We start from the raw sequence: 24,637 nt of genomic DNA on the forward strand, positions 1-24,637 counted from the left end.
GCTAGAGGCTAGAAGTTTTCCCTGGATCTTTGCCCCCGTGAAAAGTGCATTTATCACGGAGGCAGAAACTGTCAATGCAGGTACAAAGTTTGTTTTAGAGACATAGCACAACAACAAGTGGGAGAGCGCATAGAGAAACAGTTTGTTTAGTTGAGATAGAAGCAAGGCTGAGATGCACACCCAGAGAGAAAGGGTGTGGGCCTCCCCCTAATGCGGAGGGGTACAGTACAGAGGCAGTTAAATCATTTATATAGGTCAGTATTTCCGGGCCTTTGTCTTCTTTCAGGCCAATTGCCTGATTTCTTTTCCCATACCTGGCCTACCCTGGGACCCTCCCCTGGGGTGTGCACACACCCCATCAGCCAAGATGGATCTCGAAGTGAAGGCTTCTGGGAGGAGCAAGACTCATGTGGCCTGGAGTTCTCCCCTGACTTTTAACTCCAAGGAGCCTTTCTGCACATGTGCAGTGTCTCCTGTATCCTCCACTCAGACTGGACTTTTGCCTTATTCCCTTGAGATGTTTACAGGAGACAAAGACTTTCTATTTACCCTGTTTCTGTTGTTGCTTCCATTTGTGAGAGCAAACAGGGGGCTGGTGGTCTGTTCCTCAACTGCAGCCCACCTATCTCTTGCCTCAGGAAATGCAAAGAGGAGGCAGGCTGGCTGATTGTAAATGTCCAGCCTGGAGCCCGTCTGTCTCCTACCTCAGATCTTAGTTGACTTGAATCTAATGAACCAGACCTGGCCTCATCCCCGGGTAAAGGTCGGCTATAAATCAGGATGTCATTTCCAGGCCCTTCCATGCTTGTGCGTTTGCGTGTGTGTGTGTGTGTGTGTGTGTGTGTGTGTGAGTGGAGGGGAGCTAGGGAACTGTGGGAGAGGAAGTCAGTAGAGAAGGGGCCCTCCTACCCACTGTTCAGGTTCCTGTGGGCTACAGTAAGACCCAGCCCCAAGGAGTTCACAAACAGGTTTCTTCCAAGTTGGAAAAGTCCAGGGAAGCGACTACTATAGAATGAATACTGAAGGTGAGATGCTTGGCAAGGGGTGACAGACAGCTTCCTGAGAGCCTTTCCGTTAACCGCGTGTGTTTGGGAACCACTCCAAGGGCAGGGCCAGTCACACGTCCAACCATCGCTGCCGCCACCATAGACACCATGCCGCCACCACGGCCCTCCTGGCCGGAGGCTCTCAGGCTTCAGCGAGAGGCGGCGAGATTCAGGACAGGTGCCTCCCGCCGCCCCGCCCCGTCCGGCCCAGGCCCCACCCTCTCCTTCCCAGGCTCCGCCTGTCACGGTCGCCGCCTCTGCGGGCTGGGGCAGCCCGTCACCCAGCAGCCGGCACCCGAAGGAGCGGAACTGTGTAGCAAGCGGCTCGATCCCACCCAGCCATGGATCGGAAGGTGGCCCGAGAGTTCCGGCACAAGGTCAGAGCCACTAGCGGCCCCTCCAGCGCCCCCGCGGAGTCCGGGGGCGGAGTGGGTGGGCGGTGGATACCCACGGCCCCACCCCTCCCTTTGCCAGCCGGTCCTGGGGCTCTGGGTGGGTGGGACCCTGAGGGTCCTTTGGTTGCCAGCAGGAATCCCCAGTAAAATTAGGGAAGAGCACTGGGACTCTAGGTGTAGAAGCCACTAAACCGATTTCCTTTCTGAAGGTGTCCTTTTTCTTAATACGCTGCGGGCGTGGGGGTGGGGGGTTAGAATTCCTTCCGATCTTGGCTTGAGATGGGATATTTCTCTGAGATGCCTCATAGTGGGCAACGTCCACCCGCCCTGCCCGCTCCCTCCTAGCGCCCCCAGCTCTGGGGTGTTGGAGCGTGTGGAGAGGCTCTGGGATAGTGTCTGAGAGGTGAGGACTGGGAGGGAGGGCAAGCGGATGCCTCCATCTGTCTTCTGACCTGAAAATTCGAGTTGGAGGCATGTCAGGCAGCCCACTCCCCACCTAAGGGCTTTTCCCAGGACCTGAGAAACAGTGGAGGGACTGCCCAGGGGGCCACGGGAGTCAGCCAGACCTTTTAGGCTCTCCACCAGTGAGGGGCCTCATTGGTGGCCCAGGACTGTCAGAGACCATTGCTGGAGACCACTGGGTTTGACCCAGGCTTCCCAGAACTGTTTCCAGAGCTGTGCAGGAGTTGCTGAGGCCCTGAAGTCAGAGAGGACCCTTTGAAGAGATCCAGTGAACCTCCCCACTAGGCCTGAGGATGCCTCAGAGCCCAAGGGTGCAGCCAGTGGTGTCTGGAGCTACCCACAGGCCCTGCCTGAGGGAAGGGTGACTGAGCCTTGAGACCCACCCAGAAAGGCAGTGTCTTTAGACCCAGCCAACCCACTTCCCAAGCCTGAGCAGGCAGAGCTCAGGTAGACAAGGTCCGGAGGCTTGGCCCCTCTCTCACCACAGAGAGGCCCAGGGGAGCTCAAGGGGCCAGCAGTATGGAGGCCACAGGGACTAAGGGTTGTGGCCTGGGACTAAGGACCAACGGTCAGTTGTTCATTTAAGAAACATGTTTTGAGCACCCAGTCTGTGCCTTCAAGTTGCTGGTCATGTGGGTGGGAGACAGACCCTACACTAATAACTACCCACACCTGGGTGCTGAGTGTTGGAAGCAAGGTTTGGTGGGGGCACAAAGGGGACAGCTCCTGCTGGCCGGAGTCTTCTAAAAATGAGGCCTTGGGATCCCAGGGATGAGAGATAACCGGAAATTCACGCAGGAGTATGGGGGCTGGGAAATAACAAGGGGAGTGTGAGACAGTGTTCACCAGCGCGTCCTGTTGCAAAGGGACCCGAGGGGAGAAATTTCAGCCGCCGGGGACATTTGGTGAGTGTAGATTTCAGGCAACCCACTTGCCCGTCCCCTACCCCAAGATGACTCATGCTTGAATTTCACTTTCCTGCCCTGGGGTTGAAAGTAATGTCGGGTCCTCTTTTGTCTTCTCCTCATGAGGTACTTTTCTTTTCCTCTTTGAGAGAGTTGTTTCTGGGGTCCCTGGTGTCTGACTCAACCCCTGGGTTAGCCCCTGTTTCTCTTCCCCAGGCCCCATGGGCCCCAAAGGGCCCCAGGCCTCTGTGTTTCCACCGCCCTGCTCTTCCTCATCACAAGAGTCATTACCTATTAATGCCCTGAGCGTGCAGGCGGGGCGTGCTGGGCAAGGCGGGGGCTGGACTTTGTGCCCTGTTGCTTCGGAAGCCACAGCAGCCGTCCCCTCCCAGGTTGGAGATCATCTGGGAACTGGGGAGAGAAGATGAAGCAGCCGAGGAGAGACCTTGCTGTTGATTGCTTTTTAGATGCCCCTTCCTTATTGTTTCAGAGCAGATTTACCCCCTTGAGAATGATTTGTAATCTAAATAAATCCTTAGTCGTTGGAGGTAGCGTTAAAGGTAGTGTGTTGTCACGGAAAGTGCTGTGTGACCTGGAGAAAGTTATTAACTTCTCTGTGCCTCCGTTCTCCAATTTGGTTAACGAGGATCACAGTAATACTTAACTAGTAAGTTTATTGTGAGTGATAGATGAGACCTACACATGTGCAGAGAGTTTAAATAGAGCCTGTTACTTAGTGAAGCCTCAGTAAATGTCTACTGTTGTCCGTCGTCTGGAATTAGGTAGCTCTTGTTTGGTCGCTAAGTTGTGTCCGACTCTTTTTGACCCCATGGACTGTAGCCTGGCAGGGTCCTCTATCCTTCACTATCTCCTGGAGTTTGCTCAAGTTCATGTCCATTGAGTCAGTCATGCTATCTAACTAAACGTCCCATCCTTGGCTGTCCCCTTCTCCTTTAGCCTTCAGTCTTTCCCAGCATCAGGGTCTTTTCCAATGAGGTAGTCAGTGTGTGTGTGTTAGTTGCTCAGTCGTGTCTGACTCTTTGCAACCCCGTGGACTGCAGCCCGCCAGGCTCCTCTGTCTGTGGGATTTTCCAGTCAAGAATACTGGAGTGGTTTGCCATTCCCTTCTCCAGGGGATCTTCCCCACCCAGGGATGGAACCTGGGTCTCCTGCACTGCAGGCAGACTCTTCGCCAACTGAGCTACCAGCTGTTCTACACAATGAGGTAGAAATCAGCTCAAATCTCAGTCCTGTCCCGCACTGCAGTGAGACCTTGGGCAAGCCGCTTAACCTCACTGAGCTTTAGATTCCTTCACTGTGAGATGGAATTCGTTGTGCTCACCTCACAGGATGGTTAGGATGAAATAGGTGTTCAAATACTGGCTGCTCTGGTTGTGCAGCAACCATTTGGTAAATGGCCTCACTATTCCCCACTGATGCCTACAGAGCATCCTAATGGATGACCAAACAGTCTCCAGACCATTGAGCGGAGACTGTTGGGCTTGTACAGTTTCCCCAAGGCCATGAGCAGCACTTGCAGGACCTTCCTGGTCACAGCCTTCAGCCAGGACGCCAAGGCAAGGGGAGGAGGTTATCAGAGACTGAGGCTTCCCCCCAAGAGAACCAGCTTTTCAAAAGAAACCTGCTCTTGCACACTGCACCCGCAGGTTGCAGGAACTTGGTTACTCATTTGCTCAAAAAGTATTTATTGACTGTTCAGCAATCACATATTCATGGGCATCTGTAGTGTACCCTGCCCAAAGCTAGGCATCTGGCTTGGGGGGTTTGGGGGATAAATAAGGTCACGAAGAGCCTCTGCCTTCTAGGGATTTGCTAATCTTTCATTCATTCCTGCACACATACAATAAATATTGACTCAGTTGCTGATACATGCTCGGCAGTACTCTAACCATTGGCTAATAAAACAAAGTCTCTCCCCTCTTAGAGAGTACATTCTAGTAGGGAAGATAGACGGTTAACAAGCAAACCAATGGAAGTGTCATAAAATGCCAAGTAGTAATGAACGCTATGAAAAAAATAAACTGAGTGAGGTGAAGGGATAAAGAGTGACGAGATAGTACTTTTTATAGGATAGTCAGGAAAACCTCTCTGAAAAAAGTGATATTTCAGCAAAGACATAAAGATATAAAAGAAATGAGGGAAGGAGTCGTGCAGATATATCAGCATGCAGTCATTTCTACCTCATGAGCCAATTTCTACGTCATTGCGTAGAACACCTGGTGTCTCAGGTGGTAAGAAGAACATTCCAGGAAGAGGGAACAGCAAAGGCAAAGGCCCTGAGGCAAGCATCTGGTTGCCTTCTTTAGGAACAGCAAGCAGGATGGTGTTTCTGAGAAGACTTATGGAATGAAGAATGGTGGGAGATGGATCAGACGGGTGGTGGAGTCCTAATGGGCCATACTCAGGATTTGGGGTTTTGTTCTAAGTGAAAGAAGCCAGCAGGGGAGTGATATGATTGGCTTACATTCTAAGAGGATTGCTCTGACTGCTGGTAGAGAACAGACTGAGAGGGCAAAGGGGAGAAGCGGGAACCTCCCTTAGGAGGCTCCTGCAGTGGACTAGATGGAGTACCAGACCCAGGATACATGTTCAAGGTAGATCTGACAGGCTTTGCTGATGGGATGGTTGCAGGTGTAGAGAGAAAGGTATCAAGGGTGAGACTGTGTTGGGAGGAGGAGGAGTAGGTTGGTGGAGACAGAGCTGGAGGTGGTGGAAACCAAGAGTTCCATTTTGAATGTTTCATCTTTGAAATACCTTTTAGATCTCCAAGTACAAAAGCAACTGAGATCAGTAGAGGTAGGAGTGTGAAAATCAGAAAAGTTCTCTGCTGGGGATAAGCCTCAGTGAATTCTTATGGTATAAATAGTATTTAAACCTCAGAGACTGGTGAAGTCACTTAGGGAGATGGTGCTGATGGAGAGAAGACTCAGGACAGAGCCAGGGGCACCCCAACCTATAGAGGAGACGAGGAAGAGAAGGAATCTCAAGCAAGGCAAGAGAACCAGCATAAGGAGGGTGTGATCTGCTGAGCCCAGCACTGGGTCAAATGCTACCAACTAGTAAGCATGACACAAGTCTCTTGGAAAGACAAAGGATAATAAAACATGAGTCAGATAAACCCAGTGCTCTCTGGGATGCCCACAGTGGTCATGTTTGGATGTGACAGTTGGACTATAAAGAAAGCTGGGAACCAAAGAATTGGTGCTTTTGAACTGTGGTGTTGGAGAAGACTCTTAGTTCCTTGGACTGCAAGGAGATCCAACCAGTCAATCCTAAAGGAAGTCAGTCCTGAATATTCATTGGAAGGACTGATGCTGAAGCTGAAACTCCAATACTTTGGCCACCTGATAGAAAGAACTGACTCATTGGAAAAGGCCCTGATGCTGGGAAAGACTGAAGGCGGGAGGAGAAGGGGACGACAGAGGATAAGATGGTTGGATGGCATCACCGACTTGATGGACATGAGTTTGAGTAAGCTCCGGGAATTGGTGATGGACAGGGAAGCCTGGCATGCTGCAGCCCATGGGGTCCTGGCGTGCTGCAGTCCCAAGAGTCTGACACAACTGAGCGACTGAGCTGAAGTCCGGGATACACACTGTGCAGGCCTGGGTGGAAGTGGAACTAGATCCCAACATCCCAACAACACTTATGGAGGTCCACTCGCTGCCAGCTGCTGAGAACACGGAACTTATATTTATTTATTCCTAGTTTAACTAACAAACACTTAGAACCTGCTATTTTCCAGGCACTGTTCAAAGTAACAACTATTCATTCAAGGAAGAATTTTTTTAAAAGCCATTTTTAATCTCTCACAAAAGGGTGGAATCCTAGGAGATACTTTTATTCCCATTTTACGAAGGAAGAAACTGAAAGCGCGGAGACGTGCAGACCCACGTGGGGAAGGGGGCGTGGCCTCACTGCCCGCCTTCCTTCCGCTAGGCCTGTGTTGGGACCACGTATGGATTAGTGAGGAGACAGGCAGGTGAAGAAACTCACACAGCTTGGTGAGTCCCACGGCAGTGGTGGGGACACAGTGTCAGCCTGTGCAGAGAGAATTACAGGGCAGGCTTTGTGGGGGAGCCTGAGGAAAGGCTTGACCAAGGGGAGCTGGCATTTGAGGAGACTTGGGCTTCCTTGGTGGTTCAGATGGTAAAGAATCTGCCTGCCATGCAGGAGACCCAGGTTTGATCCCTGGGTCGGGAAGATCCCCTGGAGGAGGGAAATGGCTCCCCAGTCCAGTATTCTTGCCTGGAGATTTCTACTGACAGAGGAGCCTGGTGGGCTACAGTCCTTGGGGTCACAAACAGATACGACTGAGTGACTTTTATAGGTAGAGGAAGAGCTCACAGGGAAGAAATACTGCTGGTACCACCAGTGCTTATAGCTAAGATTTCACACCAGCCAGGGCTTCAGCAGGAAGCCGGTGGCTCACTCAGATGGGAGACTGAAGAGTTTTATGAAGGGGCTGCTTACAGAAAGGGTGGGGATGGCTGAGCTGCCAAGGCGTGGTGACACAGCCAGGGAGCGGCCGCAGCTGGAGGCCAGGGGCTCCCCAGGGGGCAAGGGAAGGGTGTCCCAGAACAAAGGAGAGAGTGGCTGCAGAGAGACGCCCAGTCAGACGCTGCAGCCTCAGGTGGGGGCACCTGCCTCGTGGTGGTCTGGCACGGAGAGAGCCGGGGAATCAGAACCCCACTCCCTTTCTCCCCAGGTGTCTTACCGCCCTCCTTGGCTGAACCCAGAAGGAAGTAGAGGGCAGCGAGCCCAGCAAAGATTCCTGGGACACTCCTCTAGGTGGAGGAGGCTGGGTTGTGGGTCTGGAGGCAAAAGGGAGGTGACGCAGCACACATTTTAGAGCCCTTGAAGTTTCGGAGCCCTGGGCACTGTCTTAAGCGCTTTACAGATATTCACTCATTTAATCCCAACACAGCCCTAGGAGGGCAAATGTCACCCAGTGGAACAACATGCATTATTTAATCTGCTTCTTGCTCTCTTTTTCCGTCTTTGGCTGAGTGCATCCATGAATTTTCATGAGCGGAAGGTTGTGTGCTTCCTCTGTGAGGCCAATATGAAAGGGCAGTCCGTATGGAGGAAGGCAGGGAGGTGAAGTTGGAGACACCTAAGGCCAAACCCAGAGTCAACTTCCAGTGCCCTAGACAAGGGCTTGCACCTTGTGAGGAGAGAGAGATCCCTTACCATGCAGGCCAATAGCACTGAGCCAGCTGAACATGGGCCAGAGAAGGCCCATGCTGGACACAAGATGAGTGGGCACAAGATGAGTGGCCATAGGGTATTGATGTGATAAAGAGACCCCCACACAGTTACTTGTACATGGTGGTCTCCTTAGGGCTTCTGTGTCCAGCATCAGGAGGGATCCAAGGAAGGGAAAGGCTTTTTATATCTAGTTAGAGAAAGAAGACATGGTGTCTTGCACACAGTTGGTGCTCAATTAATGTGTATCAGACAAATGCAAATAAGGAGGTTCTACCTGGTAAGTGGATACCATGTGGTAGTTTGGAAAAAAGCAAGGGTTTTGGAGCCAGCAGTCATCTCATCTCTACTACTTCTGAGCCTTGATTTCCTCATCTGTCAAATGGGGGTAATATCCATCCACCTCAGAGGGTTGTTAAAGACAATACAAGTACAGAACTTCAGACATGGTGGCCTGTCTGTGAGCAGAGTCTGGCCCAAATGAGGGAGCCAGTCAAGGGCCTCAGGCTGGGAGGCTGGTAAGGAGGTTCTGGGCTGGGCATGGTCAGGAAAGACTCTAGAGGAGGGGGCTTGGACTCCCCTTAAATGAAAACAGAGGTCAGTGGGAAGAGGGAGGGCAAGCCATCTTGTGTGGGTCTGAGACTGGAACTGAGCTAAGAGGAGACAGATCCAGGAGTCTGTGTACTGAGGAGTGATGGGAAGGTGACTCCAGACTGGCAGAGAGGATAGAAGGAAGGGTCTAGACTAAGGCCGCTGGAGTTCATTCATCATTCAGCAGACACCACTGAGCACTGAGCGCCTGTTTGCATGGCATGGTACTTTAAGACCTGCTGTGTACTAGGTATATTACAGGTAGCTGAGCACAAGATTTTGGGAGAATGGCACACAGCCATTCTGACACACATCCCATTCAGGGACAGGATCCCTGAAGCTGCCCCTTGGACTGGTACAGGGGAGACTCTCCTGGGGAGTTTGCTTGAACCTAGATTCCAGGAGGAAGAGACATCATATATGTTTTTAAAATACTTACAAGCAAAATTTGAACTACAGTGGTGATGTTTCTGCACATTCAGATTTCCAGAGAAAGTTCCATCCTTCTCAGCTGTCTTTCTTGGCGTGTGTGTTTTCACTCAGGTGTGGTCAGAGGACAAAGTGATGCTGTTATCTCTGAGTCTTTTTGGAGACATTCCTGGGTGGGGAATGGTCAGGATCACGAGACTCCCACCATTTTTATTTATCCCTTACATTGGGGTTTAAAAAATATTCTACATAAGCCAGATATGCTTTCCCAGATATTATGATAAATGGATAATTTTTTTAATGGACAGGTTGAATTGCTGGGGATAGATGGGACAATTCTGAATGAGGTTGAGGCGGTTCCAGTGTGTTAGGGGAAGGTCTATTTGGCTGCAGCCTGAGTCACACTTGGGAGGTGATAGAGATGACCCTGGAGGGATAAGGAAGGGCAGAACTGAAAGTCAGGGTTGGAATGACCTAGGCTCTGAGAATGAATGGAGCTAAAGAGCTGAACTTTGCAGGCTGCCTCAGAAGGAGACTGACAGGATATAGTTTCTGGGTGGGGACCTCTGGATGCAGGGGTCAGCATTGGAGGGCTGCCCACAAGGACCAGGAGCCTGGGACCCCCAGAAATAGGCTCTTTCCTCGAAGAGCATCTCCAGGTGACCTGTGCTTGGGATGCAGAAAAGCAGAACCTTAGACTCTAATACTGGGAATTGCCTTTGTCTTCCGTTTCTAGTTTCCACCCAGTGCATAAACGCTGTCTGCCGAGGACAGTGCCTCATTTCTTACATTTAATGATGCAGCAGGAGGCGTTTCTGCAAGGAGAGGTTGCAGAGAGCTTCAGTCATAAGGTCTCAGTCAAAAAGAGATTTCCCTCTCCTCTACTTTGTCTTATGTCACCGCCCATGGCTGGAATTGAGCTAGAAGCCCTTTGGTTGGGCTCTCCTCACTGCAATCAGAGCAGATAGGCTTTTTGTGCTTTCATAGAAAGCAGAACGTCCGTAGTTCCAGGAGTCATCCACGAGAGGTATTTTCTTGCTTGTTATAGACCAAACCCAAAGGGATTTCTTAAGAGTGTAAAGGAGAGAGATGGGGATTCGAGATAAGGGGAACCTGCTTGAGAGCAAAAGTTTTGAAATTTTGGCCTGAAGAGGCCCTGAAGTTTTTTCCCTGGAAGTCCTGACTCACACAGGCAGTGGTGTAGCAGGGAGAGCACAGGCTTTGGAATCAGATAGCATGTGTGCATGCTCAGTCACTTCAGTGACTCCGACTCTTTGTGACCCCATGGACTGAAGCCTGCCAGGTTTCTCTGTCCATGGGATTCTCCAGGCAAGAATACTGAAGTGGGTTGCCATGCCCTACTCCAGGGGATCTTTCTGACTCAGGGATCGAACCCATGTCTCCTGTGTCTCCTTCCTTGCAGACAGATTCTTGACCACTGAGCCACTGGAGAAGCCCCAGAATCAGATAGACTGAGGTTCAAATGTTAGCTCTGTCTCTGATTAGCTGTGGGACCTTGTGTGACATGTTGTAACCTCTCTGGTCTTCAGTTTCCTCATCTGCAAAATTGGCCTTGTAGGGCGGGTGAGATAAACAAGTGGAGTAAAGCCCAGAGAAGCTCCTGATGCCATCCCATGATGCAAATGTTATTTCCCTTCCCCTTCAGCTCCCATGATTCCTTTCCTCCCATCTGACTGTGCATGAACCATCCCCCTCTGATACTTCTTTACTGACCACATTCTATGCATTAGGCTCAAGAGACTTAGAAAAAACAGACTTCATCTTTCCTTCGTGGGGTTTTTCTGTCTGATGAAGGAAACAAACCAGTTCACAAAAAAGCAAGCCTTTAAATAATTGCAAATTGTGACTGTTGTAAAGAAGGAATTGAAGCATCTTTGGGGTGATGGAGTGGGTTCTGTTTAGGTTGGTGAGCAGGAAGACCTCCCTGGGGCAGAGGCCAGCCATGCAGGGAAGGAGGGAAACCATCCAGGCAGAGGGAACACATATGTGATGGCCCTGAGGCTAGTGTAGCCTGTGAGAAACACTGAAAAGAGGCTCGTGCAGCTAGGACGAGTGGCAGGAGCTAAAGCTGGGCCTCGATAAGGTAAGGAATTTGGCTGTGCCGGGTCTTAGTTGCCGCATGCAGGATCTAGTTCCCGGATCAGGGATTGAACCAGGGCCCCTGCACTGGGAACCTGGAATCTTAATCACCAGACCACCAGGGAAGTTCTTGAGTTTTGTTTTAAGTATAATGAGAAGCTATTAAGCACGAAAGTGATATGATCCAGTTTATTTAAATATTTCTGAACCTGATCCTAGAGAAATTCAGAATTTTTCTATGCTCAGACTCCTGCACGGCAGCCACATGTGGGCAGTCCACGTCTGTCTCAGTGTGGCTCCCCACCCCTCTCATGCAAGCCCAGCCAGAGTGCGGAGAGAGTCCAGACTGGGTCCTCACAGATGTGGGCTTTTTGAGGTGCCCGCTTCTGTGGTGAGTGGAAAAGCCAAGGCTACCACCTGAGATTCAGTGCTGCCCACTCTAGCACGTGCTTCTGTCCCCTTCTTCTACTGGCCTGGAGGAAAGGGGCACTGAAGCAGGAGGAAGTAGGAATGCCCTCCTTGGAGCGGGCAGGATAAATTTCTGAAGCCCAACTGTGAGTCAGTGCAGGGCAAGCCTCCTAGCTTATTCTCATCTCTAATCAAATGTTCAGCTTGATTCTAAGAGGGAAGAAGGTACTGCTAGGTGAAGACCAGAAGTCTGCATTCTGTACCCATCTGCTCAGGCCAGAAATCCCAAGGGCTGGGGCTCATATGTCCTCTCTGGGTTGGAACAGACAGATTTCCCCCCAACTTCCCAGAATCCTTAAGATACCCACAGAAAAGGCAAAGGTGCTCCGATTTTCCTCTGAGGACCAATCAGGTGGGAGCTTGCAGCTTCCAGCAGCATCTTCTCCCTTATGTGGGCTGAGGCCCTGGACCATGCTGCTGGGCCTGGAGAAGGGAGGGATCCAAGCACCCTTCAAGCCCCCACCATGTTCTCTCACTCAGTCCTGGGCTGAAGAGAGAGCTCAGGACATAGTGCAGAGATACACAATGAGCTGTCCCAGGGAGTGGAATCTGGGGCTCCTGCTCTTGACCCTGACCCTGGGCTCCCAGCCATTGACGTCAGGGAAGCTGAAAAAACGTAACCTGATTCTCCCCCTCCGGTGGCAGGGGAGGCACACATGGACGTGGGAAGGGGAAAGCGTGACCAGAAGTCAGGACCGACCCAGCTTAGGCCAGGACTGCACAAGGGAGAATTCAGTGCTAGGGGGCTCCGGCGGGGGGCGGGGAATGTGCTATCTGAGTGCGTGGCCTAAATCCTTTCTGAAAGCAGTCATCCGGCACTACAGCCACCATCAGGTAAGACAGTGGGCTTCTTCCAGACCGGGGAGCTGACACTCGAGTTGCCAGCCTGGACACAGGTGACATAGCCGTGGAGGTGATCGGCAGTACAGCTGTCGTGGGGGAGCATCACCGTCACGAGGGGTTCACAAGTATGATGCGCGTATGTATCGCTCTGTGCATCACCGCCCTGGGGACGAGGCTCAGCCCGACCACATACAGACGCGAGGCAGAGGGACTCCTGTGGCCACGTCAGGGTGGTCTGCACTTCTGATGTGTTGCAGTCAGGTGCCAGCCTGGCCTCTGGCTTCCCTCCTCTTCTCACAACCCTGAAGAGATGCGGAGGAGGGTCACCCCCTGCCGCCGCCGTCAGTGACCTCCCCTGTCCTGGGATCTGCTGTGGGGGTGCTGGGCCTGGAGATATAACTCTGCCTTGGGGTTTTCCAGGTGGATTTTCTGATTGAAAATGATGCAGAAAAGGACTATCTCTATGATGTGCTGCGGATGTACCACCAGTAAGTGTGCGGGGTCCAGGTTCCGTGGAGCAGCCCGGGTACCTCTATCTTCAGGAGGCCCTGCGATGGGTCATTCTGAGACAGGACGACTTCCCTCTTGAATCCTGGGGTTGCTCAGGGGGGCCAATGCTCAGTGTTCCTGGGAATCAGATAGACACGCCATTCACTTATGTCAGCAAATATTTACACAGCCCAGGCAGGTCCACAGTGACAGGTCACAGAGACCCTGAACCTGCCAAAGAGGATGGACTGCACCCTTTGGGCAGTGGGGAACCGTCAAAGGGTTTTGAGAAGGGAGCAACTTACACTTTTAAAAGTAGGTGATGGACTGAGAATAAGCAAGTCAGCTGGTAGCCAGAAAAGTGTCAGCCCTAGACGCTGAGGGTCTGAACGGTATGAGGTAGAGGCTCGTGCGATATACTGTGATTTCAGGATTTACAGAGCTCGGCTGCAGCTTGCAGGTGAGAAGCAGGGGTATGAGAGGGCTGGCCACCACCTCACAGACGTTTCCTGTCTGGAAGGACCCTGGGCTTTGGAACTAGGCAGAGATGAGTGAGAACCCTGGCTTGCTACCATCTGCCTGATGGCTTAGCAACCCCTACCTGGACAGTTTCCTTGGGATACTTAGATGGGAGAACAGACTCTTCTGAGGCACCTGGCCCAGGGTTAGGGGCTCTAAGCTTTTGTCCACCCAAGGTCTGGGCCCAGGGCTGGGGACCCAACCCAGGACTGCTTCCTCTGGGAATCCCTGGGTCTCAGAGGCCATGGCTGTGGATGAGGCTCCAGGGCCCCCATGTCACTGCAGGACCATGGACGTGGCCGTGCTTGTGGGGGACCTGAAGCTGGTCATCAGCGAGCCCAGCCGTCTGCCCCTGTTCGATGCCATCAGACCTCTGATCCCACTGAAACACCAGGTGGAGTATGACCAGCTGACCCCCCGGCGCTCCAGGTGTGGAACAGAGGGAGCTGCAGGCTGGAGGCAGGGGTGGGAGAGGTTACCCTGGGATGGACAGGGTCGCTGACAAGTGGATGGGGCAGTGCTGGCCATCGGACCAGAGCTGGGCTGTCACCGGCCCTTCCTCCCATGGCAGGAAGCTGAAGGAGGTACGTCTGGACCGGCTGCACCCCGAAGGCCTCGGCCTCAGCGTGCGTGGCGGCCTCGAGTTTGGCTGTGGACTCTTCATCTCCCACCTCATCAAAGGTGGCCAGGCCGACAGCGTCGGGCTCCAGGTGAGTGAGCAGGGCCCAGGGGTCGTGGCACCAGGCCTCAGGCTTCCTGTCTCCCCACACTAGGTTGTGTGGTGTAACGTGGTCACCTCACCCTTCTGAGCCTTTGGGAGAGGAAAAGGCGTCTGTATCCTGACAGATTGTCCTCAGGCCCATAGAAATCTGGCTGCAGGCACTTGTCTGTTTTCAATTTTTTAATTTTTATTGGAGCATAGTTGATTTACAACGTTGTGTTAGTGTCAGGTGTACAGCAAAGTGAATCGGTTACACATATAGATATATCCACTCTTTTCTAGATTCCTTTCCCATATAGACCATTACAGAGTACTGAGTAGCTTTGCCTGTGCTATGCACTAAGTCCTTATTATCCACTTTATATCTAATAGTGTGTGGCCTGTTTTCTTGAGGGGAGCGGGGAACCTGGCTTCCAGCTGCTGCTGCCTCTGCTGCTCTGCACCCACCTCCCTTACGTCTAAAGGAAAAGCATAGTTATGCCCTGACACCTGAAGTTCTGGATACATAGCCTTCTCCCTTGAAGGGAGAAGGAAATCCTGGCATAGTGCAGTGCTTCAAGTATAGATTCTGGAGCCAGAATCTCCTGGCTTTGCTATTCATTAGCTGGATGCCTTTGGTGAAATTACTACCTCAGTTTCCTCATCTGTAAAATGGGACGACAAACAGCCTACCTCATGAGGTTGTTCTGACGGAATAAATGAATTCATATTACAAAGTACTTGTGTCAGTACCTGGCACATAAATGCTATGTGCATGTATTTTATGCTCCTAGAATAGCATGACTTCTGTTTGTATTTGTATGCAGGAACACACACACACACACCAGTGAAAGCCCGTTACTTGTTGGAGGAGGAACGAGTGGATAGGGAATAAAGTGAGAGTGAGTTTTTTACGGCTACACCTTTTAGATTGTTTGGCTTTTGAATCATATGAATGTATTATTTTTTTCTAAATGGTTGTTTTATTGAAGTTTAGCTGATTTACAGTGCTGTACTAATCCCTGCTGTACAGCGAAGTGACTCAGTTATAAACGTTATACATTCTTTTTCATATTCTTTTCCATTACGGCTTATCACTGGATGTTGAATATAGTTCGCTGTGCTATACAGCAGAATCTTGTTTATCCATTCTTTCTATACCAGTAAATGCCGTGTGCTTGTTAAACGTGCAGAGAGGGAGATTTAATAAGCACCTGTAATGTGCCAGATAACGTGCTGACAACCAGTTCTTTGTTTATGCCTCGGCTGGATCATCCCCATTTTACAGAGTTGATAGATCAGGGACTTGACTAGAATCACACAGCCATTAAGTGACAGAGCCAGGATTTAAACCTGGGTCTCCTTATTGCCAAGCCCAGGGATTTCTGTCCAACTCCCCAGGGTCCCTCCCTTGGGGTCTCCACACCTCAGTGTCCGAGCAGCAACGGGAAGACCTTCAGGTCTCACTGCTGCCAGAGCCCAGAGCTGTGTTTTCATATGTCCAGCTAAAAGAGGCCTTCCCACACCCTCCCCAGAGCTTCCAGCATGTTTCTCATCAGCACCCCAATCTGGGCTGCCAAGCCAGGGGCTTCAGGGGGCCGAAGGCTGGTATAAGACTCTGTGGAGCGGGAGGTAGAAACTGGGCGCTGACAGGCAGTGCTTTGTTGTAAATCCCCGTCTCACGGCTCGCCGGGAGCGTCTGAAATTTCAGCCCCTTCATTATCCCTCTCCTGTGCCGCACATTTTCCAGCCCAGAAACACAGCCAGAGAAAAAGCATAATGAGCCCCTCTCTTGGCGTCAGCTGAGCCCTTTCTTTTCTCCCAGGGTGAGCTCTCCTCCTAGGACAGGCCATTTCTCAACGACGCTTCTGTGCCTGGGGACTTCGGGGCATTTTAATGAATCTTAGAGTTGTACCTCCCTGCCGTTTCTCAGGCTTATGAATTATTGACCCTTTCTCAGGTTGATGGGCTCATCTCTCCTTTGTGCCGCTCTCCCTCAGATCGACATTTCACCGTGGCCCTCACACAAAGGGCCTTTTGCAGGGCTTCATGCAGGGGCGGGAAGGAGAGGAAAGCTGATCCTGCAAATTGAGCTGGGGCTTGTGTGGGAATCATCCTGCTGGGGTCCCACAAGTTCCCTTTCGGAACAAGACGGAGCTTCACTCAGAGGAGCTTGGGGAAAAAGGTCTGCCTCCACTCACCTGTCTGGAGTTCATGTTTCTGGAGAGATCCCATGCCTCAGGGTGGCTGGGGGAAGATTTCAGAAGGCAGGGGTGGGGCATGTTCATCCGCACCAAGAGGCTCTGCTGATTTGACCTGTGAGTCTGAACTCCAAATGGGGTCCTGGACCCTGCCCTGGAACTCCATCTCTGCTCTAGTCTTCCTACTGCTGCTGCTACTGCTAAGTCGCGTCAGTCGTGTCCAACTCTGTGTGACCCCATAGATGGCACCCAACAGGCTCCTCCGTCCCTGGGATTCTCCAGGCAAGAACACTGGAGTGGGTTGCCATTTCCTTCTCCAGTGCATGAAATTGAAAAGTGTAAGTGAAGTCGCTCAATCGTGTCTGACTCTTAGTGACCCCATGGACTGTAGCCTACCAGGCTCCTCCGTCCATGGGATTCTCCAGGCAAGAGTACCGGAGTGGGTTGCCATTGCCTTCTCCAGTCTCCCTACTGGAGGTATTTTAGGTTTTTATCCACATGTATCCTGTCTGAACCTGCATCCTCTGCCCTGCACAGCTTACTGTATAGTCCAGGGCTGGAGAATGATCCCGTGTGCCTTGGCTGTCCAGGCTGTAAAATGGGCAGAGTAATCCCTGCCTTTCCTGTGGTCCTCGGGGGCTCTGTCAGGTGGCAAAGATCCAGAGATGACAGGATGCAGGGAACTGCAGCCCAGCTTGGCCAGACGCCCTTCTTTCCTGCTTCCAGACAACCAGCATTTGCTGTCTGTCAGGGAGACCTGACTTCAAATCTCAGCAACACTCTTTACTAGCTGGATGACATTGAGCAAGTCTCCTTACCTCTCTGAGCCTCAGTTCCCTCACCTTATTAGCAGAAATGCAGGTTGTTGTGAAGAATGGGTGCAGGTAGGTCATCCAGCTGTTCTCCTTCCTTGAGACATCCCCAGAAACAGCGAGTTCTTTAGCAAGCCCCTCCCCTGCCCCGTGTCACCTTTTTGAGCTGCTTGCCACTCCTCCCAGGCCCCTGAGAAGACTGGGGTCTATGTCCAGGTTGGAAGTGTTTGGGTGACAATAGGAAGAAGGTGACTCTGGGGCAGGGATGTTGTAGAGGGTAGGAGTTGGCCTAAGGGACCCCTGAGAGGCTGGATGCCTGCCCAGTCCTTGACCCTCCAAGGAGTCAAGCTGAGTCTCCTGCATGCACCGACAAGCCTCCGAAAGGTCAGCAAATGTGGTGTGAATTAAGCCTTCAGCTGACCCGTGCTGGTCTCAGACTGGGGAGGGCCTCCACCAACCAGTCCCTCTTCTGCAGCTCAGAACCATGACCCTGCGCAAACCATCACCTCCTGGGCCTCCGTTTCAACTGATGTCTGGGCATCCTTCCAGCCTGTGGTTGTTAAATGAGGAACTTCAGGACTGACCCCCAGAGCCAAGGTGCTTGGGGGAGCCCACAGCTGTGTCCAGCTTGGAACCGACTGATGTCACCAGGGATCCGTATCCAGGGCTGGCCCTGCAGGTCCCTCAGCCCCCATCTCTCCCAGTTAATGAGACTAAAGTCCTGAGAAGAGGGATCTGAGCAGAGAGCTTACAGTTGAAGCCCAATTAATGGTAACAGCAACTATTTATTGGTTATTTACAGTGTGCTGGGCACTAGCTGGCTTTACACACTCTCTTAATTCTCATGGCAGCCACAGTATTTCCCCATTTTACAGATGAGGGAAACAGGTTCAAAAAGCTCAAGAGACTTGCCTAAGGTCACACAGCTAATAAAAATAAAAGCAGGGGGTTGAACCCAGGACATCTGATGCTAGAGCCTTGTATTCATTCAGTGTTCATTGCTTTCTTCCAGAAGAGGAATTCAGAGGTCAGGGCCAGGGCCAGGGCAGAGTTAAAATGTTCAGTGAGTTTCCATCAAATGGAACAGAAGAGATTGTGTGTGTCCGTGATGTGAGCTTGAGTCAGGAGCCATGGAAGTTCCTACCCCAACTCAGTTGTGGTGTTGTGGTGCAAGCCTGCTCCTTGGGGTTGGGGGGACAAAGGCCAGGGAAGAAGCGCTTGAATCTGGGTGAAAGGTCGCCCTTTGCATGGGTTCCAGAACCTGATGGTGCCCCCTGGATGGAAGTGACATGGGGTGAGGGCAGCGAGTTCTGACTTTTACCCCCAGTTCTGCTTCCTGCTCTTTGTGCCGCTCACCTCCGTCTTGGTTCCCCCATCTGCGAAATGGGCAGAAAGACTGCTGGGAAGTGCTGCCTGCCCTGGGGGTCCTCCAGCCGATGGAGGGGGTGTGGCTGGTGACAAGGCGCTGGCCGTGAGCCTGCCCAGCCGCCCGATGCGTGTTCTCTCTGTCTGTGGCCAAGGTAGGGGATGAGATCGTCCGGATCAACGGGTATTCCATCTCCTCCTGCACCCATGAGGAGGTCATCAACCTCATCCGCACCAAGAAGACTGTGTCCATCAAAGTGAGACGTGAGTGAGGCCAGGACAAAGGGCTGCTGACGGTGGAGTGGGGTCTGGCAGCTGGTGGTACCCAGCTGCAATGGGAGGAAAGAAGGGCAGAGAAGCCATCATAACCCACCTCCCCTTTCTCCCACAGACATCGGCCTGATCCCTGTGAAGAGGTGAGCAGGACCCTCCTCCACAGGCAGACTCTCCCCTGTGCACTCAGGGTCCTGGGGTCGGCCTGGGGTCTGGCCAGCTCTGCCCCTGGGCCAGTGACAGTGGAGGCTTCAGAGAGGGCAGACTTGGATTCTGGGCTGGTGCCTTAACCTTCTCTCCCTAAGGACCCCTCTTCTACATTCCCATCCTATCAGCTCTCCCGACGAGCCCCTCAAATGGCAGTATGTGGACCAGTTTGTGTCAGAATCTGGGGTAAGGTCAGGACCATGGTGGTGGGTCTGGATGGGGCGGTCTTCCAGGAGGGGCAGCCTGCCTGAAGGAGGGCTTGCTCTAGGGAGGTGCTCTTGGGGGCTTCACACAGGCTGCCAGTGCATCCAGAATGGCCCTGTGGGCAGTGGCCCAGCCAGTGCAGACACACACCCCGAGGGCCAGAATGGCAGTCAGGCTTGCATGGGCACAGCAGTGCTCACCCTGGAGGCCTTGAGCACAGGAGGCCACTTGCAGTGTGGACACCTGGTGACCTCAGCCTCTCCTTCCACCAGGGCGGGCGGAGCAGCCTGGGCTCCCCTGGCAGCCAGGAAAACAAGGAGAAGAAGGTCTTCATCAGCCTGGTGGGCTCCCGGGGCCTTGGCTGCAGGTGGGTGGCAGGCGCACCCTGGGGCTCACTCATGGCCAGCTGGCCTCTCTCACCGCTCCCCTTTCTCACTGCTGCTGCTGAGATTTTTGTCCACTAGTAATATTACTTCTTGGTGCTTGATTTCCCCTCTGAGCTTCACAACAGTCCTGTAGGGCCAGAGGGACAGCTCTATCAGACTCATTTTTCAGAGGAGGAAACTGAGGCCCAAAAGCAGAGCCATGTTCCTTTGGTGGGCCCTCAAGTCACGCAAAAGGAGCCTGTCCAGTTGGCCACCTCTGACACAGTTTTCTTGCCACTTATTACTTTGTGACTTCCTTAAGAGGCAGCCAGGGGATTGCTAACAGACAGAGAGGCTCATGGCATGGTCTTGTTAAGCACATAAGTGCAACGGTTAGAGATCTAGGCTCTAGGCCCTGCTCTGCCACCTATGAGCTCTAGAACCCTGGACTAACTCCTTAAGCACTCCAAGCCTCAGCTTTCCCTATAAATCAGAGGTCACAGTCCTCACCTCACAAGGTTGTTGTGAGAAAGAATGAGATGACAGAGTGAAGCACCAAGCTTAGTGCGTGGCAGGTGGTAAGCATTTTGCAAATATTAGCTATTATTATTTAAGGTATTCTTTATTTTTTCGTTTTTTGGCCATGCCCCACTGCTTGTAGGATCCTAGTTCCCTGACCTCAGGCCCTTGGTAGTGAAAGTGCAGAGTCCTCACCACTGGACTTCCAGGGAATTCCCTAAGTGATTCTCCTTATTTCCTTTCTGTCACATTTATTTAACACTTTTCTGCCAAGTGTAAGTGATAAAAAAAAAAGAGTCCCTCCTTTCTAAGAAATTATAGCTTCATATAGAAGCCAACCACATAGTTACAGTACTGAGGGGCTCTCATGCAAGCATGGCAAACAGATTGTCTACTCTGTGCTATCTCTAATCAATTAGTGGTAGCTGCCACCATGGCAGCCCACTCCAGTGTTCTTGCCTGGAGAATCCCAGGGACAGGGGAGCCTGGTGGGCTGCCATCTACGGGGTCACACAGAGTCGGACACGGCTGAAGCGACTTAGCAGCAGCAGCAGCGGCCACCCTGGAGTACTCTTTTGAAAAGAACTTTAAGGCTGTATCTAGGCTCAGGTAGAAAAGAGTGTTTGATTGATTAGTGATGTCTGCCACAGCCCTGGGAGGGGAGGATAACAGTGCAAACGCCATCCTAGCTGTAGGTGTTTTAGGCACACTGGGAAGGGGGCAACCAGCTTCATCTTGAGAGTAATAAGGAGTTCGGTTAAAACCATGAAGAGAAGATAGCATTTGAGTTTTAAAGAAAGCATTGGCAAATGCTAGAAAAAGAGAAGAAACAGCACCTGCATGTGTTGGATGAGAGGTTGGGTGTGGGGAGTTAGAAGTAGCTTCCTGTGGTTATTGCCCCAGGGGAATGAACCTGGACTGGTAGACAGAGGCTGAGGAGGTAGATGGCAGAGGACTTGGGTGCTGAGCTCACAGGTGGCCTGGACACACAGGCAGATGGGGCAGGACATTGAATGAGCAAGCACTTTGGAGCCGAGGCTCACCTACACCTCCCATCTCTCCCACAGCATTTCCAGTGGCCCTATCCAGAAACCCGGCATCTTCATCAGCCATGTGAAGCCTGGCTCCCTGTCTGCTGAGGTGGGGTTGGAGGTGAGTGACCCTGGGCCTGCTCCAGGGGGGCCCCATTGGATACCAGATCAGACTGTGACCTCCTAGGGATACAGCACATGCTTTCCCAGAGTGCTCTCTCAGCACTCACTGGCTGAGGATTCCTGTTAATCCCTCGAAGGGAAGGCTTCACAGAGTGGGTGACATTTGACCCTTTCTACAGCCCTTCTCCAGCTCTGGGATCCTTTGGTCCTGAGTTTGGGAATGTAGTAACAATAATCTGAATTGACATTCATTGAGTGATTACTGGATTGGACATTGTTCTAAGCCCTTTAAAACGTATGAGAACTCTGAGAATTAGGTACTGTCATTAGCCTCATTTTGCAGATGAGGAAACCGAGCCCCAGAGAAAGTATGTGATTTTTCCCAAGATCATGTACTTGGTAAGGCCGGGCTGGGATTCAACTCTCGGTGGTCTGATGCTAAAACAAGAACTTTTAACCTCTACTTTTGACAAATTACTTCCTTTTTCTGTGCTTCAGTTCCCTATCCTGTAAAATGGGGGTAATAGTCTTCCTTCTAGGGTCATTGTGTAGATTAAATGAACTAACACATATACTTCAAACTGTGTCTGATACGTAGGGAGGGATCAATTAATATTAGCTATTATACTAATTATGATTCCACACAGAATCTACTGTATGAGAATCTTAAAGGCTCCTATGTCTACAAACTGAGATTTTTAAGCAAATGCATAAATTCAACCAAAGGAATGAACCTCTATTGGTGTAATATTTGAAAGAGATACAGAATGGAGGGGCCCTGGGAGGACCCCGTTGGAACACTGCTCATTGGAAAGAGTTGAGGCTCTGCTACTTGAAGAGCCAGTGTCCGATACTGGCCTCCAGGGGGAGCCCTTCCAACAGAAAAAGTGTCCAGATAGTACAAGTACGCTGATGCCTCTCCGCTTCTCCCCCAGACAGGGGACCAGATTGTTGAAGTCAATGGCATCGACTTCTCCAACCTGGACCACAAGGAGGTGAGATGTGGGGTTTTCACCTGCCGGCCATGAGCCTCTCTGCACTCCTCTTTCCACCCTCCTCTCCCTTGCCACAGAGTCTGAACCCTTCTGTGCTCCCCAGAGGCCTCGGTTGCTCTGGTCTGTCAGGCCTCTGCTGACTGTCTGTCTGTCCCCTGTAGGCCGTGAACGTGCTGAAGAGTAGCCGCAGCCTGACCATCTCCATCGTAGCTGGAGCTGTAAGTCCAGAACGAGCTGGTGGGGGCCCCACGACCCCTACCTGCAGCCCAGCTACTCAGACCCCTGGCTTCCGCCACACTCTCCTGGCCCAGGGGTCTCCGTCCCTAAAGCTCTGATAGCTGATGGGAAGACCCCTGCCCAGCCAGAAATTAGGGTCACAGAGAGCAGGAGCCACATGCCTGACATGGGGGGCGATGGTGACGAGAAGACAACCCACATCTTGGCCCCCCCAAAACTCTGGCTCTGTATTTCTAGGCTCCCCGGGGACTGAGCAAGGGGCCTATTTTCTCTCCACAAGGGCCGGGAGCTGTTCATGACAGACCGGGAGCGGCTGGCGGAAGTTCGGCAGCACGAGCTGCAGCGGCAGGAGCTCCTGATGCAGAAGCGGCTGGCAATGGAATCCAACAAGATCCTCCAGGAGCAGCAGGAGATGGAGAGGCAGTGAGTGTGGCCAGCCAGGGAGCCCCCGCCCAGCCCTTCCAGGCCCCGTACCATCCCACCTGCTTTGCTTCCTGTCGGCTGGGTCCTGAGCTGACTTCACTCTCTCCCCCGAGGCCTGTCCTCACACCAGAGGGGTTCAGTGATGCTCAGCGCAAGTATCCCCTGCCTCCAGACCACTGGGCTCCACCCTCTTTAACAAGGAAACCCCCTGATTTCCAAGACTCAGAAATATGGAAAATGAGGATTCTACTAGCAGTAGCTAACGTTTGTCAACTACCAACCATGCGGCTGGCGTTGCATGAGGGCCTTGTTTATATTCCTAAACTGAATTCCCATAATAACTGTGAAAGATATGTGGTTATTAACCTATTTTACAGGTGAGGACACTGAGACTCAGAGAGGTTACACTGCTCGTGCACCAAGTCAGATATGGCCAAGCTGTGGAATTCACACCCCAGCAGTTTGGCCACCCCAACTGTGGTGATTAAGAACTGTCCCCCCACCAACCCCAGAGAGGCTGGGATGATGACTGAGAATAAATGGAGCTAGCAATTCATAACTCAAAACCCATTGTCAAAATTCCAATCTAGCTGCATTCTACAAGCATAGTAAGAATTTGGGAAAGGAAGGTGGACAGGATCTTTCCATCTTTCCCATCACAGAATTAGCCTGGAGAACCACCCTGGCCTTGGTTAGCAGCCCCAGGATTGCTTCTGGGGTCTGGGGCCCTCCTCTGGGAGGACCTCACTCAGTCAGTTCCTCTTGGTGTTTAGCGGTGGCTGCATGGCATGTGGCCTACCCTGAATGGCCTTTAGTCCCCTGCAGAGGAGCATCTCTGCTCAACAGTGCCAAGCGAAACCACACAGACTTTTTTGGGACCCAGACTTTTTTGGACCCACTTCCCCAGCATCCAAATTTGGTCTAGGCATCCTTGGAAAGGAGCCTGGAAGAAATATTTAAAGCTTTTTCTCAAATCAGAGATTAGCTGCAAGGAAGATTTAACTTCTCTTATGTCGACTCCAGCATGTCAACCTGAATTTGTGTTTCAGAAGGAAAAAGGAAATTGCCCAGAAGGCAGCAGAGGAGAATGAGAGATACCGGAAGGAGATGGAACAGTGAGTGCCTTGGCCCCACATGTCTGCACGCACACATCTGTGTGTGGACGTGGGTGTGCTTGCAGGAGTGTGGCCCCAGAGGCCACTTCCAGGCCCAGTTTACCTGGCCCTGGTCAGAAGAGCCTGGCAGGCTGCAGTGCATGGGGTCGCAAAGAGTCAGACATGACTGAGCAACTTCACTTTCACTTTTCACTTTCATGCATCGGAGAAGGAAATGGCAGCCCACTCCAGTGTCCTTGCCTGGAGAATCCCAGGGACAGAGGAGCCTGGTGGGCTGCCGTCTGTGGGGTTGCACAGAGTCGGACACAACTGAAGCAACTTAGCAGCAGCAGCTTGTCCCCTGGTGGATCGTCCTTTATTTGCAGCCATTCCATAATCCTAGTAATGGCTCTTCCTAGGTTGGGGTGACTGGAACATGGTTTTGTTTGCCAGGGTGGCCTTCCCACCTGATTTAGAATACAAGTGCCAGGGACTTGGTTCCTTCACCACAACTGGAACCACATGGCTACTCCCCAGGGTGGTTGGGGTTCTCCAATAGGCAGAAGGCTGGCCTGTGAAGGTTGTGACTCCAGTCACAGGCATGGGAATCGT

General features: G+C 52.0%; 1 protein-coding gene across 1 annotated transcript in view; it reads left to right on the forward strand.

Moving 5' to 3' along the window:
- Positions 1–1,387: 1,387 nt before the first annotated feature.
- The window catches only part of USH1C (USH1 protein network component harmonin), a 47,592-nt gene continuing 24,342 nt past the window's right edge, over positions 1,388–24,637 (forward strand). The window contains exons 1-14 of the mRNA XM_052652105.1: positions 1,388–1,478; positions 12,483–12,604; positions 12,889–12,956; positions 13,762–13,905; positions 14,048–14,186; positions 18,710–18,818; positions 18,946–18,970; positions 19,163–19,220; positions 19,511–19,605; positions 21,190–21,274; positions 22,212–22,271; positions 22,433–22,489; positions 22,789–22,931; positions 23,981–24,046. Coding sequence (XP_052508065.1) covers positions 1,388–1,478; positions 12,483–12,604; positions 12,889–12,956; positions 13,762–13,905; positions 14,048–14,186; positions 18,710–18,818; positions 18,946–18,970; positions 19,163–19,220; positions 19,511–19,605; positions 21,190–21,274; positions 22,212–22,271; positions 22,433–22,489; positions 22,789–22,931; positions 23,981–24,046 — 1,262 coding nt within the window. The remainder of the gene's footprint in view (positions 1,479–12,482; positions 12,605–12,888; positions 12,957–13,761; positions 13,906–14,047; positions 14,187–18,709; positions 18,819–18,945; positions 18,971–19,162; positions 19,221–19,510; positions 19,606–21,189; positions 21,275–22,211; positions 22,272–22,432; positions 22,490–22,788; positions 22,932–23,980; positions 24,047–24,637) is intronic.

This window comes from Budorcas taxicolor, chromosome 15 (genome assembly GCF_023091745.1).
Source record: "Budorcas taxicolor isolate Tak-1 chromosome 15, Takin1.1, whole genome shotgun sequence".
Classification (NCBI taxonomy): domain Eukaryota; kingdom Metazoa; phylum Chordata; class Mammalia; order Artiodactyla; family Bovidae; genus Budorcas; species Budorcas taxicolor.